The 21,415-nt window shown below is 38.3% G+C and overlaps 1 protein-coding gene across 1 annotated transcript in view; it reads right to left on the bottom strand.

Annotated features, from left to right (window-relative positions):
• Nucleotides 1-21,415, bottom strand: part of LTBP2 (latent transforming growth factor beta binding protein 2) — a gene marked incomplete at its 5' end in the record, with an annotated part of 133,281 nt that overhangs the window by 50,607 nt on the left and 61,259 nt on the right. Inside the window, 4 exons of the mRNA XM_081323993.1 lie at nt 559-792; nt 2,077-2,241; nt 4,179-4,301; nt 17,203-17,277. Coding sequence (XP_081180119.1) covers nt 559-792; nt 2,077-2,241; nt 4,179-4,301; nt 17,203-17,277 — 597 coding nt within the window. The remainder of the gene's footprint in view (nt 1-558; nt 793-2,076; nt 2,242-4,178; nt 4,302-17,202; nt 17,278-21,415) is intronic.

Here is a 21,415-nt window from a genome sequence, read left to right as displayed (position 1 = left end):
TTTGCTAGGCCAAATGGAACAACTACTTCCTATGTTCTGAACTTACTGTTTCCATTAATGTGCTACAAGATAGAATTACCTTTTGATTCATAAAGCTGGTCTATATTTATTTTGTTGATGACAACTTCCAGATCCTTGTAGTATTGCCAGATTTCCCTATCTTATATGAGTACTTTTTATTTTTCCCACTCAAAAGCAGAAATTTATATACCTTCCTGTTAATTTTTTTCCTATTCATTTTCACCCATTGTTCGGTCCAGAATAGATCTTTTTAATCTCCACTCTCTCCTCCAAAGTATTAGTCACATCTCCCAGTTTTGTGCCATTATAATCATCATCATCTGATATTCTGTCTGTTTGTAAATATGCATTGTAGTGTGAGCCAGAATATCATAAATAAAAAAATTAAGTAAAATTTATTTTTGATTAATTAAAAAACCTTAACTCAAAATAAATTATTCATTGAAATTAGGGCCTGAAATACAGTCATTTTGAAAAATTCAAATTGAATTGTGTGACATCCTCGGAGTTACCAAAAAATTAATGTGTGATGCTTACCTTTTCTTGCTGGTATGTCAGTTGGGGAAAACATATCTATAGCACCACCATTCAAGACTTCCTGCACTTCCTTCTGTCCAATTGTCCAGTTAGACCTCTGATCACTGTATCCCCTTTGCTCCTCCGGGCTGAGTGAGGGGAGCTCATCAACTTCTGCTTTCCTCAAGGACATCCGAATGTCTGAGTTAGCGTAAGTGTAGCCATGGCCTGCTGGGCAGATTTCCTTAAAAGTTTCTGTGTTGAAGAAACCAAGAAAAGTAGCCAAGTACAAGATTTAATTTAAATAATACAAAAAATCGGAAGCTACAAAAAGAATATGAAATGGCTGGGATTTACAATCTCAAATAATCTAATTCAATAGTAGAAAGTGGTGGGGTTTTTTTCAGTTACAGATATAAGATGTGTGGGGACGCATAGCTTCTCTTATTAAAGGTGTCTAGCAATCAAAACATTGCAGGAGAACATGTTTAGGTTATATGTACTTGGAACCAGAACTGAAAAGTTGAAGTCATCAGCAGAAAGAATGTAAAGTTTGCAGGATTGGATGCAACTTCATGTTAACTGATAAGAGAAACTGTTGTGTACTGGGTTCTTTGCTTGAGTGAACAGACGAGGCAATTGCATTCAGGCAGGAACATGCTTTTATTGAGAATAGGAACTGAACTGAGAAACAGGGCTGTGAATGCAGCTATTTATACCCTGGCCTCTAGGTGGCGGCCAATAGGTTTAAAGCAACCTATTGCTGCCCTAGAGGCAGCCAATGGCAGCTCCGGAGACGGGTTGTCTAAGGAGCTGGGAGCCGTTAGCCAGCTCCTTGCTTAAGCAACCTTCCAGCATTCAAACCCACGTGCTACACTCAGGAAAACAAGGCCCAATACATTACAGAAACTATGCCTGGATTTTCAGCGAGAGCAGACAAGAAAACATCACGACACAGAAATACTTATTCTGTTCTTTTCTATGCTTCTTGGAGTCATATTGTAAGCCACTCAGAGTCATTGTATCAGTGAAATGGGTGGCATAAAAATTTAATAACAAACAAGCAAACAAATAAAATTGCAAAAGGATGAAGAGAACCACAAGAAAGAGGAAACTCTTCCTCTAAGGTAGTGTTTTATGACAGCCCTACCTGTAGCAATCTTTTTCTCTCTGTTGGCTACCAGACTAGTGCAGCTACATCTCCCATAATTCCTCATAATGGAGTTTGCTGCTCAAATATATAGAAGGGCATCACTCTATACATTGAGAAGTCATATAACTCTATTTTTCCTACTTTGTCATGTTACAGTAGGTTTTTGGAGCCCTAAACGCCTTTTATGTAATACTGCATATCCTCATTGACTTGAGGCAAGTTTCTCTGGATGGCAAAAAGCCAAACTTCTATATGTACAATGCTTCCGAAACCCAGTTTTGGCAGAGAACATGATGGGTATCAAAATATTTAGCGCAATCACAGGATTTAACATAATTGGACAAAACTAGAAATAATATGGTTAAACAAGAAAGCCCAAGTCTTACCAGAACCCAACAATGGGCATATCTCACAGTTTCTCCCCCATCCTTTGCCAACACGACTACAGCAGCAGATCTGTTTGGTGATCCACTGATTAAGTGGCAGCGTACACATTCCTCTTATCACAGAGCGATAGCACAACCCTTGTTCTGTTGAAACTGCCTTGTCCGCTGAAACAAAATTATGGATTATTTCTTCAGGTAGCAGTTTTTGAAAATTCAAATAAAAACATAGAATCTTTGTAATTCAGGGTGATCTCTGAAGTTAATTTTCCCGTACTCAGTGGGGTTCTTTTAAAGATAAAAAGGCATTTTTACACATACATGAAACCACTTTGGAAACAGTAGTATTTATGTCTGAACAAACAAATTCAGAAAGTTCTTAATGTTTACAAATTTTATTTGCCTGTCTTAATGTTCCTACTCAATTACAGTATTTCACCAAAACAAAAAGGGAATGCAAAGAAACGAAAGATAATTTAATGCTGCCATTCATTCTGAACAAAAATTCATTTAAAATGTTACTTTCATCATGCTGTAAACTGAACAGTTGAATAGATTAATCTATTTGAGTTGCCAATCTAGACATCTCCTGCTTTAGGATGCTGGCAAACAACTAACAAATCACTAAGATCTTTCATTGTAAATGAACCTTCATTGCAAAGTTTTCAGTGTGTTAAATAATGTCATTTTCAGTGTAAATTTAGCTCATTTAAATTACTAAACTATTGAATAATTTGTCTTAGACTGAAAAATGTTCCGTATTTTGATATGTAATCTACTTTAATAAAGTTATAATGGGTGGCCCTTTTTAGATGCTCAGTACTATTTTATAATACTTCATGTTTCTTATTTCCTATTATTCATATATTATTGCATTTTTATTACTACAATAGAGAAGTCTGTACAGATTTTTATAGCTATGTTATAAATTTATAAATTGCCTTCATTACATCAGGCCATTGTATTAAATCTGGCATAGAGGGCATGCTGTAAGTACCAAACACCATGGCGGTCTTATATCTGGTGAGTCCCAGTAGCAGACCTTTTCTGCCATGACAACTCCTTATGTAACAATCTCCCTCACCCCCAAAGTCAGATCAACAATATTGATATATTCATTCTCTCCATGCCCATAGTTTGTATATCTTGCTTTTTAAATATATTTTGATTTTACTAATTATTTTTAATATTTATTGTATTTTAATTGTTTTTGGTTTACTGTGGTATGTCACAGATTCACTTCTTGTGAGATAGGCAAATCTACACAATAGATAGAAGATAGATAGATAGATAGATAGATAGATAGATAGATAGATAGATAGATAGATAGATAGATATAAGATGATAGATAGATAGATAGATAGATAGATAGATAGATAGATAGATAGATAGATAGATAGATAGATAGATAGATAGATAGATGAGAGATGAGAGAGAGACAGAGACAAAGAGACAGAGAGAGTGACAGAGAGAGATTGGGTACTGATAAACTAGGACTGAAGGAAAACAAAATCATTTTTAGAATGATATACCACTTGTTTAGGCTAGTGGAAAGCCTCTATTAAAGAACAAGGAAAGGCATTGTCAATGCTGCAAAGATTGACATGTTTTTGCACTGACAATATAAGAGGCAGCCTTTTGTTTTAACTGTTTGGTTTTGAATCACTAAAGCGCGGGTGGGATGCAACCCGGATGTTTTGACAAGATAAGGGATAGCAGCTTCAGAAGGGAAATGAAACTTCATGTGTTAAATTAATTGGTAAATGTGATTCATGATGTGTAAATAAGGGAGGGAAATTCTGTATGATGTGGTGTGGCAAGGGGAGGAGAATTCAGATTCTGGTATCCATCCATGAGTGCCGAGGCTCCATTCTGCTCATTATAGACTTTTTTAGAATAAATAATCATGCAGTGCTCTTTGATGTGTCTTTTTAATCTGAACCTTGACAGGCATTTGTAGTCTCATTCAGTAAGAATAATTACTATCGTATAATTGTTTAGGATTAAACCCATTTGCTATTATTCCATTTAAATTTATTGTGACTTAACTTTGAAACAGTAGCAATTTAAAAAGTTTATCTACAGAAAAACCATTAAAGACTTACAAATACAGTGACTGCGTGATGGGTCCAGCATAGTACCAGGCTTACAAGTACAGATGAAGCTGCCTCGGGTGTTCATGCATTCTGCATTTTTACATATGCCTTGAATTATACATTCATTAATATCTATGTAATAAGAACAAATGAAGTTAACCAGACTTCAATAATCATAAAATCATGGAATTAAAGAATTATACACTTGTAAGGACTATAAGGATCACTTTGCCTAATCCCCTCCAATGTGAAAAAAAACAAAGAAAGCATCCATGAAAGATATTTTTTTAAAGTTTTCTTAAAATCTCCAAACCTGAGAACCTATAATCTCCATACATATATTTTCCATGGTTGTACAGATCTCATTATCAGAATATTTTTTTCTTTATATCTAAATAAAATCTAGATTAATTAATATAAACAAGTTATATGACCTGACCAATGTCCTAAGGTAGCACCTAAAATATTTCCAACAGAAAGGAAAGAAAATCCCCATTAGTTCTTCAGCATTTCGCAAACTTCTAAACCTCTAAAATAAAGTTTGTGATAGCAAGAAAGAATGAACAATATAGAATATGCAAATATGTTTCTTATTGCACAATACAACTTATTCAACAAGAAGATGGATAGGATTCTAGAAAATGCTATTTTGAATACTTGGTTGAATAAATATATTTTTGTACAACCAAAGTAATTGGAAATTGGGATACAAATTTTAATGATAATGATGATGATAATATTCCCCACCTCCAAAGGAACAGTACTTCATCATGATGGAGGGACCTGCATGCTCTACAGATGCTAAGGGCTATGCTGAACAGATGCAAACATATCAGACAGGTCTTAGCTGAAGAGCTAGGCTAAACCTGTTTGGGGAGGAAAACCTCATTCAATATGGTGAGAATGCATAACTGAAATTTCACGGCAGATTGGCTGTCACCTGGATTAACAAGTTTCATATTGGATGCTCTAGCTCCTCAGAATTTACTGAAAAATATGTGACAGGACTCAGCTCCCTCTACTAAGCAACCAGGGCTACTGGAAGGTATCAAATGCAAAGAATTCGGTCAAAAGGAAAAAACTACTCGATTATGTAATGTTTCTACCAACTGAAACCATCAAAACATGAATATAAAAGCAAATGTACCAGCTTTGGAAAGAAGGACATCCAGATTTAAAATTAGTAAGCAGAGAATTATGGATCAAAGCTGTGTAATTTTAAAATACAAGTTCTTTTTAGGTCCCTGTAATCCCTTAATTTATTTTTATTTTTTATTTTATTTTAATTCCATTTATATCCCGCCCTTCTCCGAAGACTCAGGGCGGCTTACAAGCTTAGCAGTAGCCTTCATTCTATGTATATGCCTGCTTATTAGGGCTTTCATACACCCCCCAAGCGGCATTATTACAAAGTCAGCTTAATTGCCCCCAACAATCTGGGTCCTCATTAAGGATAAGGATAAGGATAATTAAGGATAGAGTCGGGGTGACTGGATGGAGCTGAGCATTTACTGGCCAGATGCCCTTCCTGATGCCACACAGAGTTTGCAGCAGATATTTTTTTTCTTTGCACTCTAGTAGAGAAGTATCTGCCGCTACCGAGCATTGAAGTCAATCTTCTAAATGGGAGGTGAGCATCTTCACCACTAGGCCACCACACCGCTCTGTTCAGAATTAACAATAATGATACCAATTTGCAAAGTGAGCAGCAAACAGTAGATGGTGAAGAAACTATTGATATTAATGAAGAACAATGAGAAGAAACTGAAGATGCGAAAGAACTACAAACACTATGGATTAATCAAGAACTAACAGGGAATATCAAAGACTGAATGAAAAAAGCTGAAAGAATATTTTGCAAAATTGTATCAAATTAACAAAAAAACAGTGAGAAATATTAATGAAGATGTTCAAATTATTTCAACTGAATCATCAGCCTTGTTATGTATTGGGCTCAATTGTAGCATCACGTGGTAAGCTGGAGCAGCAACGGTTGCTTTAAACCCATTTGCTGCCACCTAGGGGCCTGGCTATAAATTGCTGCAAGCTGCAGCCCAATTCTCAGTTCAGATCCTGCAAGCAATAAACCATGAGCTTAGCTGAACTCACTTGCCTCGTCTTCTTTCCTACGTGAAGAACCCACTACATAACACTGGTGACAAAGGTGGGATCCTGCTTCCAAAAAAGAGCTGAAGTCCACTAGGGGAGAGGCAGCTCACGCCTGGAAGGAAAAGGCATTCCCCCGCCCCACTACGGTCGGCTTTCAAGCCACACTAGCGACCATGTGCTCAGCGGATTCATTCCCTGGGCCTTGGGAAGCAGGATCAAAACCCACAGGAACCAGCAGAACACAGAATGCCGAAGGTCGGAAGACTTTGCGAATTCGACGTCAAGCACCCAGAGGGATGGCCTTCCTACTTGTCCCAGGTAGAAAACTACCTCCGGGCAAACCACCCAACCTGGAGAGGCCAGCCAGAGAGCATCCAATTCCTTTGACTCAGGTGCATCAAAGGACAATGGTCTACCTGGCCCGCTGGGTAAGCTGGTAGACCACAAAGTGACTGGAAACGGGAGGCATTCCACAAGGGCACGCAAGCCTCCTTCTTACCTTGCTGATTATGTTGTAAAATAAAGGAACTGTAATGTTGTCTGTTCTGTAACTTGTCACTGTACTGAACAATACTGGAGCTATGATGTTAACTGTCTAGTGTGCTGTCAATGAAAACCTATTCATTCAGATACTATGATGTTAACTGTCAAGTGTATTGCCAATGAAGCCTATTCATTCAGATACTATGAGGTTAACCCTTGTAACTTGTATTATGTTTTTCTAAGGTTGATGTGATGTTAAGTCTTGTATTTGTATTGTTTGCCAATTATTGCTATGATGTTTGTCTGATCTAAGAGGGGAAGGGTGTTATGTATTGGGCTTAATTGTAGCATCACGTGGTAAGCTGGAGCAGCTAACGGCTCTCCAGCAACCCAGACTCCAGGTCTCCAGTGCTGCTATTGGCTGCCCCTAGGCGGTAATGGTTGCTTTAAACCCATTGGCTGCCGCCTAGGGGCCTGGCTATAAATTGCTACAAGCTGCAGCCCAATTCTCAGTTCAGAACCTGCAAGCAATAAACCATGAGCTTAGCTGAACTCACTTGCCTCGTCTTCTTTCCTATGCAAAGAAACCTAAACAAATTAGTTGATGTATGCCCTGGTATATGTAACCACTGAAGAACTGCAGCTTAAAATATAAAGCAATGAAATTATTGAGAAAGGAGAACATAAATGGAAAATGCAATTGAAATTAAAGATAAAGAAAATTTGCATAGGTTTGAGCAATTTGAAGAATCTGAGGCAAGGAAACTTGAAAAATAAGAAAATCAAAACTAATCTGTGTGTGAAGTACAAGCTGGAGAATAAAGGAATTGCAAAAGCTTTAGGACAAGTGAAAGAAAGACTCATGACTATTTCAGAGAAGATCAAATGAGATGACAAGTGAAAATTTAGTTCCAAAAGAATTTGCTGTTTAGAGTAAATCAGTATCGATTATATTAAACCCTTAAAAATAGGACTGAGCACAAATAATAAAAAGCCGAATGACAAAGAAGACAAAGAGACCCTAAATTTTAGAAACATTTGTGGAAAAACAATAGGAGCCACAATAAGAATGCAACATATATCAAGCAATCTCTACATGGGACTGCCCTTGAGGACCACTCAGAAGCTTCAGCTGGTACAGAATGCAGCCGCGCGAGTTCTTTTGGGGGTCTCCTGATACTCCCATGTTACACCTCTGCTCCGTGAGCTGCATTGGCTTCCAGTTGCCTTCCGGGTGAGATTCAAGGTGCTGGTGATGACATATAAAGCCCTACATGGCATGGGTCCGGATTACCTACGGGAGCACCTACTGCCGGCGTCAACTTCCCTCCGTCCTGTACGCTCCCACAGAGAGGGCCTCCTCAGGGTACCACCGGTCAGAGAATGTCGACTGGTGACCCCCAGGGGGAGAGCGTTCTCAGTGAGCGCACCAGTCCTTTGGAACCGCTTACCGGCTGAACTACGGATGGCCCCCGACCTTCGCTCCTTCCGGCGTGATCTAAAAACTTATCTGTTCGAACAAGCCGGCCTGGTCTGATGGGTTTGGGGTTTTAACATTGTTTTTAACTAACTTACTACATTGGGCACAATCATTTAACTTTAAATCTTGTATCCTGTATTCTTATTTTATTGCCCTGTACACCGCCCTGAGTCCTTCGGGAGAAGGGCGGTATATAAATCAAATAAATAAATAAATAAAAATAAATAAATAAAATGCAGTGAAAGTACTTGTATAGAATCCATTCGGATAACTGAGGAAATAGTATGAAAGCAATCAGAAGAAGTCAAAAGGTGGAATGCTCTTGTAGCAGATGAGCCATGGTTTCTGATTAAAATCACTGACAAAGCTACACTTGAGATTGGAAGACCAGAGAGATAGGGTTTTGGAAGTACGGAAAATGAAAAATGGACAACATGAACAAACAATCGGAAGAATACTCCTAATTCAGAAATAAAATGAGCTTGGAAACTGCAGATCCATAACCTGTTTGCCAACAACATACAAGCTGCTTATGAGCATAATTGCACATCAGATCTACAGCTACTTGAAAAGAAATGATTTACTCCCTGTAGAACAAAAAAGGTACTTTTGGGGGGACAAAAGGAACAAAAGAATAAAAAACACCCCCAAAAAGGACAAATTGGCTTATGACTTGGATAAACTACAAAAAGGCATTTGCTTTTGTTTCACGTAGTTGGATTGAGAAATGTCTGAAAATATTTATATCTGTTATTTCAGAACCGATTTCTCATTTATATTTGGCCCAATCTATGAGTCTTTATCCTGTCAATATAACATCTGACTCACATACAAGGCATACAATTCAATCTTTAATCTGCTCTCCTAAGGCTGTTTTCTCTCAAAATTGTGTTTTACCCAATCTTCTGATACAATGATTCTTTTGGATATTTGAGGTTTCTGTTGACAACTAATCAAATATACCACAGTATTGCAATATTATACTTGTTATTGGAGGGAAATATTTCAAAGACTATCAGTGTGGATGATGGGTACAGGAAGAGAACTGTCTATCTAGGAGTCAGCCTGGGAAAACTGTATCTTCTTTGATTTAAGGAATGAGATGCTACTGGATGGCAAAGAAAATGGAACAAGTAAATAAATCCTTTTTACTCCATGTCGTCTGGGCTAACACAAAGCTAATTAGGTGGGGTAAATGGATTTATGGGCAAGAAGTCAGAGAATTTTAAAAGCTATTTCTAATATAAAAATGCTGAAATGTAAAACAAATCTGCAGAATTAAATTTTAAAGGACATAGTTCTAAAGATTTGTACTTTTGCAGATAAGAAACGTGACAATTATAGTTATATCACATTCTAAAATTGTGACTTAATGTCCTTGTATTAGCAAAAGACACAGAGGAAAATATTAACCTTTGATTCAGTGATATATCTTTATTCTGACAATAATGAAGTTCTTTAAAAGCTCATTCTAACTATCCCAATTAAATCTTACCAGTCATGGACAGAACATTATTTAAAAGTTGCCAGAAAGTTATGTAAACAAAAACATTGGAGATATAGAGTGAGATTCTGAGTGTTTAAAAAATTACAATCTTACGTGCATATCCCTATGCACACAAAGTTCATATTATCAGCATATTTGAAAGAACAATCGCAACAGAGATATATTTTGGAATGGAGAAGATGGATCGATTATATTCAGAATAAATATGGGACTAGAAAGTTTCATTTAGTATATGAATAAGTATTAGTATTATATGATGCATTATTAATTAGTTATTATTATTTAGTTATTTAGTTATGTTAAGAGGAGTTAAAGTGCGATAGAATTTAAAGTGTCTTTTTTAGTTGGTTAGCATATTTTAGCTTAAGTTGGTTAAAGTTTATACCCTGTATTTAGCTCTGGGAAGTCGGGGGGGGGAGGGGGGAGGGGAAGTGGGAGGGAGGGGGAGGGAGGGAGTTTATGTTTTAAAAATGTATTTTAAAACTTTTCAATTAAAAAAAAACAAAGTTCATATTATCTATGAGCCTCTTATATTTTAGTTGATCTTAGTTTACTTCTCTGACAAAAACATCTTTTACTCTGTCTGAATCTATTTTATTTATTTATTTTTATTGAATTAAATTTTTATACCGCCCTATTCCCGAAGGACTCAGGGCGGTTTACAGGGCAGCATAAAATATAATATAAAAATAGTATAAATTAAAATAGATTAAATTACATAAGCCCAACAATTAAAACAATATTAAAAGCTAAAACCCCTTCAGTCCAGGCCTGATAGATCAAAAAACCAGGTTTTCAGATCCCGGCGAAATGTACGCAGATCGGGGGCGGTCCGAAGTTCCACCGGTAAATCATTCTAAAGGGCAGGCGCGCCCACAGAGAATGCCCTCCCCCTGGGGATCACCCGCCGGCACTCCTTAACCGTCGGCACCCTGAGAAGGCCCTCCCTGTGGGAGCGCACAGGACGATGGGAAGTTGATGCCGGCAGCAGGTGTTCCCTTAAATAATCCGGACCCAAGCCATTCAGAGCTTTATAGGTCATTACCAGTCTCCTAAACACCTGCTAATAACTCCTGTGCTCAATTTAATTTGCATATGGTTCTCAATCCATTTTGGAATCTTCCCAACTCAACCCATCCTAGCCATTTCACAGTCAACCTACCTTTGGATATTTTCCTGAATCTAGTAATAAGCCAAGGATGGCTGTCTGTTAAGTGTTAGGAGATTGTTGGCCAAATGCCTTCCAGAAGCCACTTTTCAACATGGATAAACCCTGGCAGGCTTCCTTAACAAAGACTGCTTCTGCCATTAAAATTCCCCCAACAGTATTCTTCCAGAGCATTGTAAGAAATTTAACAGGTAATTCTGTGACAAAATTACCTAACTCAGGGATGACATGTGCCGATGCTAGGCTAATAATCCAAGATAAAGCATTTCCATTTTGGTCATTGCTCCCTTCCCATGTAATAGGCATTTCCTTGTTCTGACAGCAAGTGCAATGCAAGAACACATGTCACTGATATAGTCAATATAGAAAGACACACTAGCTGAGGAATCTGGAAACTGTATTCCCAATACTTTTGAAGAACATCAATTTGGAGAAGGCTAACAGCATGCACCATCATAAATTGATCCTGTATCAAAGCTGTATTACTTCTCTATTCTGAAATAAACCAATCCACTTTTCAAATTGGCTCAACACCATCTTACAAAGAACAGTTATAACAAATGTTTAACAAAAGATTCTGTGGACATGTAATGTATGCGCATCTTTGTTGAACAAAATAAGAACTGAAATATATAGATTTGTGCTGAAGGAATCCTGGTCTAACTGTTGCTTCAGATTTAGTTTAGTTCAGAATACTTTCTAGGTTAAAAGTTATTTGTCTTGTCAGCAGTGACAGAAGCTACCACCTCACAGTATACCTTTAGTCATAACTGGATTAATAACAATAATTTGTAATTGATAAATCTAGGAATGAAAACAGTTTTTGCTTCTCAAATTGAGAATTAAGTTAAAATCTTTTCTCAGATCTAATAAGTCTGGAGAAAAGGTTACCTCTACTCTAACAGTCTCATTAATTTGAATGAACTAATTCCATAAAAGCAGATGTTTCTTTTTTTCAGGCTCACAAAAAGCCTGAAAGAACCCAGATGCTGTGCTCTCACTTCAGTGAGATCCAAACTATTTATTCCGAAGCATTTTTGAAACCTGTACAGCTCCATTGTTTAGCCAGTGTAAATATAATTACTGAATTAACATGTACCAGGCCACATTGTGACTGGCATATTTCAAGATTATGTTTTCAAAGTACTTGCTTTATATACTTACAGTAGTAGAGCAAAAAGATGTTTGAACAAATTTGTTGATAAACATCTCTGAATTTTAAAATGGCCATCTGTGCATAGATTAGACCACAACATTTTACAAATTAAATGTAAGTGCAGCAAAGTATGGTTTCCTCTAATTAGCTTTTTAGTATTGTAATGTTTGCCTCACTCATGCTATAAAAAATACACTCACTAAAAAGATATAAAATCCCATCCATTTTACTGTTTGTATTTATCAAATAATAATCTGTCCATGTAGGTTCTTTTGCCCATAGAAAGTTTGTGATTATTTTCATTCATACCATCTTCTAACATATGAAGATGTCTGCTTATTCATTTAATTTAATTAACTATAAATTTAATTTGCTTTTTAAAAAGTAAATTAGTCTGCTTTGATTATTTAAAACATACATCCCTCTGACACAGGCTGCTTTAATGTACATTTTCCCAATGTAAGCACCTTTTAAAAAGTAACTTCCAAGCTTGCAATCATTTTTCAGTAATGCATCTGTTCAGACATATTCTTAATGGATTTTTGTTTAGTTAGTTAGAATTTATTTCATGCTAACCAATGCAGTGTTGTCAAATTCAGTGTACTTCCAATAAATTCATGTGGAATTCTTCACACCCTCATCCCCAGCCTGTTATCTTGGTATTGCCTGCATCTGCATTAAAATACAATGGCTACTGCACTGAATATATTAACTTATGGGAAAATATTAGCCAATAGTGGTGTTGAAATGGATCTGACCACATAATGGCAATGGTACCTCATGCTCTCTTCATCACTTAGATCACAGGTCGGCAACCTGCGGCTCTGGAGCCGCATGTGGCTCTTTGAGCCGTCTCTTGCGGCTCCCAGCCGCCCGGTGCGCGCGCACCTCTTCCAACGGGCAGTGGTGCGCGCGCACCTCTCCAAATGGAGAGTGGCACCGCCCGTTTGGAGAGGTGCACGCGCACCTCCCCGAATGGGCGGAGGTGCGCGCGCACCTCCCCAAACCTTTGGAGAGGTGCACGCGTACCTCCGCGCGAATGGGCAGCGGTGCCGCTCTTTGAGGAAGCTGCCGCGGCCCGTCTGCGAAGCTGCCGCTTTCGGCAGCTTCGCAGACGGGCCGCGGCAGCTTCCTCAAAGAGCGGCGCCCCTGCCCATTCCGAGAGGTGCGCGCGCACCTCTCCGAACGACCGTAGGTGCGCGCGTACCTCCGCGCGAATGGGCAGCGGTGCCGCTCTTTCAGGAAGCTGCCGCGGCCCGTCTGTGAAGCTGCCGAAAGCGGCAGCTTAGCAGACGGGCCGCGGCAGCTTCCTCAAAGAGCGGCGCCCCTGCCCATTCCGAGAGGTGCGCGCGCACCTCTCCGAACGACCGGAGTTGCGCGCGCACCTCCCCAAACCTTTGGGGAGGTGCGCGCGTACCTCCGCGCGAACGGGCAGCAGTGCCGCTCACGGTCGTTCGGAGAGGTGCGCGCGCACCTCTCGGAATGGGCAGGGGCGCCGCTCTTTGAGGAAGCTGCCACGGCCCGTCTGCAAAGCTGCCGAAAGCGGCAGCTTTGCAGACGGGCCGTCGCCGTCGGGCAACCGGGAACCGGTTCCATCTCATTTTTTAAAAAATGGCAGCCGCGTGCGTCCGCGCATGCGCAAAAAACCTTTTTGCGCATGCGCGTGCATGGACACACGCACGCGGCTCCCTCTTTTTTAAATTTGTGATGGAACCGGTTCCCAGTGGCTCTTTTTCTTTTTTAGGTTGCCGACCCCTGACTTAGATAAACTATTGCAATATGTTCTATGTGGGACTACTCAGAAAAAGTACTTGGTGCAAAATGCACCTGTCTACATATTGGCAAGTGAGAGCCCCTTTAGCCATCTGATATCTGTATTGCAAGCGTACAGTGGATTCCAGGTATAATTTAAAGTTTTTGACATTTAAAGTCCTATATAGCTTGGCTTCTAGGTACTGTACTTGCAGGAGTGTCTTCTCCAAATGGAACAAACTTAGCTAGTATTCTTTTCCTGACTTGGGCTATTGAATTTAGATCCATAGGCACTTGGAGGTGGTGTTTCTTCACAATGGCTCATATCTTAGGGAATAACCTTGCCCCAGAACTAGACCTGTGCCAACTTTGAAATCTGTTTAAATAGTCATTTTCCGGTTCTCGGTTCCGGATTTTCGGTGCAGACAGATGCACGAGGGAATCGCTCCTCGTGTCACCTCAATTTCTTCATCAGGTGGCCCCTGTAAAGGGGTCAAAAGTCACCCTGGAGGGGCGATGAGCGGGGGAGAGGTCTCTCCAGTGGGCAGTAGAAGGGCGGCGGCCCTCCCATCAGCTTGGAGCTACTCTCCGAACCAAAGAAGAAAGGATCGGCCACTCCCATGGCCCATCATTTAGCCGTTTCCTGCCGAAGCCAAAAGCACAACCAAGCACTTGAAAGCACTTGAAAACTGGGTGAGAATTGCCTTCTTGTTTTCCTAATTGTTTACTTTCCCTGCCAAAAGCTTCTCGAATTTGCTTCCCCCTACGAGGAGAGAGGGAAGGGATTTTTTTCCCCACCCTCCTTAACAGTGGCCTTTGTCTACATTGGGAGAGAAAAGAAAAACCCTTCTACTAAATTATACTGATTTATTGGATTTACTGACTTTCTACTTTTGGCCCAAAGTTCCTATATTTAGAGAAATGGACTATTCTACATATTAGTCTAAAAAAGGGGGAAAAAGAAATAAATAAAAAGATACTGTCTGAAAAGGATTTGAAGTACTCTGGGGATATCTAGTGAATACTACTGGCAAACAAGCTTGCTTACATTTTGGACTGACCTTGGCATTAAGATAAAAACCTGAAACAGCTGGAGATGAATTTGGCTTAGACTTGTGGAGGTGGACTCTTACTGATTTTTGTTTGAAAAATCGCCTCCACCAAGGACTATTTATAATTATTACAAAATGGAGAAGGATCAGCCACAAACCTCGCTTGACTATAACCTCATACTTGAAACAATCTACAAAGTCACTGAGATGTCTATCTCCAGATTTAATAATTTACATGCCAACCTTAAGTCACAAACTGAAACCCAGACTGCAACTAAAGAATTTATACTTCAGAATATAACAAAATTGGAAGATATTACTATTGAGACAGAGGAATATAAGCAGCAACTATCCAAAGAACTGACAACTCTAAAAGTACAAGGAACTATCACTATGGCAAATAACCTTAAGGACCAACAATAAACTATGGGAAAACTTAATACTCAACTTTTGACTCCATCAAAAGAGCCTATAACTTTAGAAGTAAACTATGTGCAAGATAGTGATGCTAACATAGAGGACATGGAAGATCAACAAAGACAGTTTCCTGAAAGCCTGGATAGCCAAGCATTAATTACAAAATTGGATAAGACTCTTTACTTAAAGCAGATGAACCCAGACAGAAGAGGAATCCAGACTGAACTGCAGATAAAGTTTTTAGAGCAAATACAGAGACTAGAACTAACAGGGCAACAACATAATGATTACACATGGTTTGGTTTTTGTGGATCACTGATGGCTAGATGGCCTCTTTTGATTCAAATAATATGTATTGGAGCGAAGGGAGACCTATCAGGCAATTCAAAGGCCTTGGTCTGGAAACCTGATTGGCAAAAAAAGAAAGCCAGAGTTAGATTTAAAAAGTGAGTTCTTAAAGAACCATTAAAGGTTATCCTTTTAGTAATCAGTGATCTATCAGGATCTAAAATAGAAAAATGTTTATGAGATAGAACTAGAATGTGTTTATTAGGCTTATTTTAGAAATTATAATTTGTGCACTGACATAATGGAAATTTGATTTATAGATCCCACATTTGATGTTAAAAGAGGTTTGATTATTCTATTTAAGAATTAAGAATTAGCTAAAATTTAAAACAGAACCTGGTTGTGTATAAATAGTTATAGATTGATAAACATAGGCTGTGGTCCTGTCAGTAACATGTGATGTATTAGGATGTGAAACAGACAATGTTTATTAAGTAGAACATAGCTACTCAGCCACTGTGTACATGCTAAATGCTATAATTTTTGCTGTAATGAAATCAGGGAAATTTGGGCTGTGAATATTATTTGGGATGTTAAAGGCTAAATTTGAATAATATGATTAAAATTAAAATTAGGTAAACTTTAATAACAGGACATAGATATATTTCAATGAAATTGAATTGACAAATTTTTCAACTGACCATGCTATTTCTAGAAATTTATTAGTTTTAAATTGGTTGTATGAAATGTTAAGGGAAATTGAGAAGGATGTTTTGATAATGTAACCTGAATTATGTACTGAAAACTCTGTTACTGAATCTCTGATTACCCAGTCATCATGATGCTTTCTAAATATGTAGACTTTAAATGAAAAACCAGTAAAACTTGTTTAAAAAAAATACTCAGTTTCCAATCTTCTCCTACTTTTACACATATACATATATGCAAAACAAAAAAATGTAACAATGTTTGCCTTAGGTTATAGAAAACAACACTTATTTAAAATATTTACAAGAAATATTAGAATACACCCTGTTGTTATATTATTAATTACAACGTATCAAACTGCAGAGATATTTGTTTATCATTATGTATATTTTACAGTCAAAATGTTGGAAGAATGTGCAACTCTTGGAAGGCAGCATTAGTTTTATCAATAAACCAAGACCAGCTTTCATGCCTGAATGAGTTATTGATGTCAAGGCAGGAAGATTCAACGTTGTCAAATATCAATTGTAAGACATTGATTTAACTATAGTAAATATTTCCATTCTTGTAACTAAGGAAACTACAGTGGAGGAGATATATAAACAGAGTAACAGTAATCTTGGCACAAATTCTTCATTGTTATCTCAGCAAAGCCCCTAGACGTAGCACTTGACTAGTCTTGCCAAGCAGGAAAAGCTAAGTGGCACCAGGATAGGTTAGTATGTACTGTATGAACTCTAAGGCGATACACACTAGGGAAGAAGGAAAAGAACAGGAAGAAGGCAATGGACACACACTTCCAAAGCACAGCAAAAAAGGGAACTTCAGGGTTAAGTCTGGGTAATTATTTGCAGTTGAGGATATTTTTATCTTTACCTAAATAAAAGGAGAATAGAAAGAAGTTGCTGCCTACCTTGACAGTGACTCTGATTCAGTTTCTTGTATCCTTGTGGGCATTCAATATGTCCATTGTCTACTGTCGGGTAAGCTAAATGAAGAGAAAGTAAAATTGCGTCATGGATGGACCATTCAGATTCCTCTTTTCACTTCTTTTTCTAATGGGATACTCAATCGTATTATGTTATGTTGTGCTGTATTATATTGTTCTTACATCTCACCTTTCCTGGGAGAACTCAGAAGAGATATATGAAAACTTCCCCTCAATTTACACCCTCTCCCTAGTGACAATCCTGTGAGGTATGTGTGCAGAAAAAAGAATGAATGACCAAAAATAATCCAAACAGCTCTGCTGTCAAATTGATCTTCTAGCCAATCTAATTTTAACAATGTTTACCACTGTATTATGTTAGTTTTCTCCTAGGCATGCATAAACATGCATCTTTCTATTCCAGAGAATTTGTGTACAGTATAATCCACTTCATCATTTACAAGTAATTAGGTACTCAAGGCACTTCCAATCTGCAAAGTGGAGTGATCCACCCCTGAAAAAAAATGTTTCCTCCACAATCTGCTAATCCAGACATTCAGGGGATTGTTCATTGATTTTCAAAAAAAAATCTTCTTTTAGACTGGAAAGCAGTACTACGTGCTCCAGAAAAAAGATATAATGAAGGTTTCAATGAATGGAAGTTATTCAGAACGTACTGTGTTTGGTATACATGGTGGTTTTTTCAGGATTGATTTTATTTGTTGGTTCCTGAGATATTATAACTCAGGCAGCAATTTCATTGCATTGATATCACATTGGCTTCCAGTTGCCCTCCGTGTGAGATTCAAGGAGATTCAAGGTGCTGGTGATGACCTATAAAGCCCTAAATGGCATGGGTCTGGATTATCTCAGGGAGCACCTGCTGCCAGCATCAACTTCCCATCGTCCTGTGCGCTCCCACAGGGAGGGCCTCCTCAGGGTCCCACTAGTCAGGAAATACCGGCGGGCGATCCCCAGGGGGAGGGCGTTCTCTGTGGGTGCGCCTGCCCTATGGAATCAATTGCCGGTGGAACTCCGGATCGCCCCTGACCTTCATTCATTTCGCCGGGACCTAAAAACCTGGCTTTTTGAGTTAGCTGACCTGGACTGAGGGGTTTTAAGGTTTTTAAATTCTAATTTTAAATTTTGGGGCTATTGATTTAATTTTATTTTAATTTTTATATTGTATTGTTTTAATTTTGCCCTGTAAACCGCCTTGAGTCCTTCGGGAAAAGGGCGGTATATAAATTGAATTAAATAAATAAAAATAAATAAATAAACATTATCAACTCTTTATATTATAATATCCCTGAAAAATCATTATTCCTCCTTTTCTCCCACCTACTTCACCAATTATTACTGTAAATATTCTGTGTCATCAGATGGCACTATTGCATGATACCTGCAATACCATTTATCATAAGCAATATCATTGTCATCATCTTATTATTACAACCAAACATAGGAACAGTCATATATTAGAAACAGACTATGTTTGGGAAAGTAAAGGAGATTTCACTGAGATATGCAGGGGGAGTACAGCACACTCAGACTTACAACAGTCTGCTATTATAGCCAACCTCAATAAAAATAGTTTTAGCCTTCCTGGTCTGGTCCACCTAACAGGGCTGACATTACGATTGTTTAGCATATTCCACTACATATTTACCTTGAACAACTACCAGAAAATGAGATATGACTATAATGATTTACAGAGTAAATATTTGCCAGTGCATTTCTCCTTCAACATTACCTCACCAAAGTGCCCAGCTTTATTTTGTCAGGATGAACTTCAAATATAATTTGGAGCAGCTATATATATGGTAGCTCCAACAACTATAAAGCAAAAGTATTAGTACTGTACACCTTTATACAGGTTTTTTTTAAAAAAAGAAACTGAGCAAATGGATCAATTAAAAGTGTCACTAATTTTATATTTTAAGGTATTTATTGCCATTGAACATACCATTGTGCACTTCTAATCTAGAGCAATATTCAAATTTTACCATTACTGTGGAACTATTGCCTTCCATAAACATATCAATTACTCAGAGATGGTTCAGACAGAGTAAAGCCACTAAAATCATGTCAGAGTAAATCCCTGGGTGTTAAAATTCTACTTAATGGCACATAATCAATCATCTGCTGGAGTGGTTCTCAACATGGATGTGAATTAGGAAGGAGAACTAAGTCACTTAAGGAAAATAAGTCAGATGCTCTGACAAATATAGCCAGTGACCGGAGTCATTGATGCAGCCAAAAGAATTAGCTTACAGAATTTTTATTCTGTATGTGTCTGCTTATAATTTTCTCCAGGAAGAGAAAATGTGGTTTAGAGTAACAGGCAGCTGAAAGATCTGTGCTTGGAAGAAAGTGGAGTATCAGAATTGCCTGAGGATTTTGCTAAAAAAATGTAATCTTCCATGTCTTGGTCTACTGTCAGAATTCAATTTGTTTTAAGTGCCAATGATTTGCAGGTGACCAAAAACTATGATGTCTCCTAACGTTTTTGGACAACATTCTGTTTCCCCCATATCAATTCAGTGTCTTGTTATTCTGTTACATCTGCAAGCAAACAGCATGTCCTGACAGTTTTTGTTAGATAAAAGACCTGTGATACTATTGGGAGATCAGATGCATGTACGCCCCTAGAATAAAGATTTTTTTTCTGAACCATAAATGGGAGACATGTTTTATCACAATGGATAATCAAAATGTTAAAATATTAACAAAAAAAATAAAAAACATTATTGACCGGAAAGTATGTCCTTTGCAAAGTTGTTGATCCTTTTGAGCTTCTCATTTATTGGGGTAAAAAAACAATGGATCTTTCTTTGTAAACAGTGCAATATTTTATTTTATTTATTTATTATTTTATTATTTAAACTTGTATACCGCCCTATTCCCGTAGGACTCAGGGCGGTTTACAGGGAAAAATTAAAAATACATACATACAAAGTTAAAATCGATTAAAACTAAAATTAAATTAAGTCCCTGAATTTAAACTAAAAACCCCATTAATAAATAATTAAAACCCCTCAGTCTGGGCCAGACAGCTCAAAAAGCCAAGTTTTCAAATCCCTACGAAATGAGCGAAGGTCGGGGGCAGTCCTAAGCTCCATGGGAAGATGGTTCCAAAGGGCCGGCACGCCCACAGAGAACGCCCTTCCCCTGGGGATAACCCGCCGGCATTCCTTGACCGGCGGTACCCTAAGAAGGCCCTCCCTGTGGGAGCGCATGGGACGATGGGAAGTTGATGCTGGCAGCAGGTGTTCCCTTAGATAATCCCTTAGATAATACAATAGAAGATATTTGTATCACAGATATTTAGATCCAAAGCTAAATCACTTAAAGAAACTTCACAGGAAAAAAATTCTTTCCATTCCTGATACTATTCCCAGAAGCTTAGTAAACTCTTGTGAACAACATAACAGGTACAGTACATGGCAGAACCAAAGTTCCCTGGAGAGCTCTTGATTAAAAATGGAGAATTTGAGGACATTCATTGGACATGCAGCAGGTCCCAAAAATTCTTCCCATGTTGTTCAGGAGCATCTGGATACAATTGCCAGGGACACTGATGGTCATAAAATGAAGGAAGAAGTGGGAGACCTTCTTTTGGTGAACTTGGAGCAGTTAAATTTTCCTAGGGCAGATTCTTAGGAATTCATCTCCAGATTATGTGGAAATACATTAACTGTACCTCTATGCAAACTCTGAACTGAGTATAAAGATTTTTTTTCCTGCTAATTTTCAAAGAATCTAAGATGTTGCTTGAATGTCTGTCACTCCTCTGGATCCTTCAGGGTGTCAAGTTCTCAATCAAAAGGATTGGTTTGCAAACACATTTGTTACTAGCCATACTTTTTGATATGTAAGGTATTAGGCTCGTCCCAGCTTCTGCCAACCTAGCAGTTCAAAAGCACGTAAAAATGCAAGTAGAAAAATAGGGACCACTACGGTGGGAAGGTAACATGCGCCTTTGGCGTCTAGTCATGCTGGCCACATGACCATGGAGACGTCCTCGAGCAAGCGCTGGCTCTTCGGCTTTGAAATGGAGATGAGCACCGGCCCCTAGAGTCGGAAATGACTAGCATGCATGTGCAGGGGAACCTTTACCTTTACCCTAGGCTACATATCTGTTACAATGCTTCAAGTACTTTATATCACTAAATGCCGCTGCATGTGAAAGAATATG

This window comes from Vipera berus (genome assembly GCF_964194415.1).
Source record: "Vipera berus genome assembly, chromosome: 1".
Taxonomy (NCBI): domain Eukaryota; kingdom Metazoa; phylum Chordata; class Lepidosauria; order Squamata; family Viperidae; genus Vipera; species Vipera berus.
This window is presented reverse-complemented; position numbering and strand designations above follow the sequence as displayed.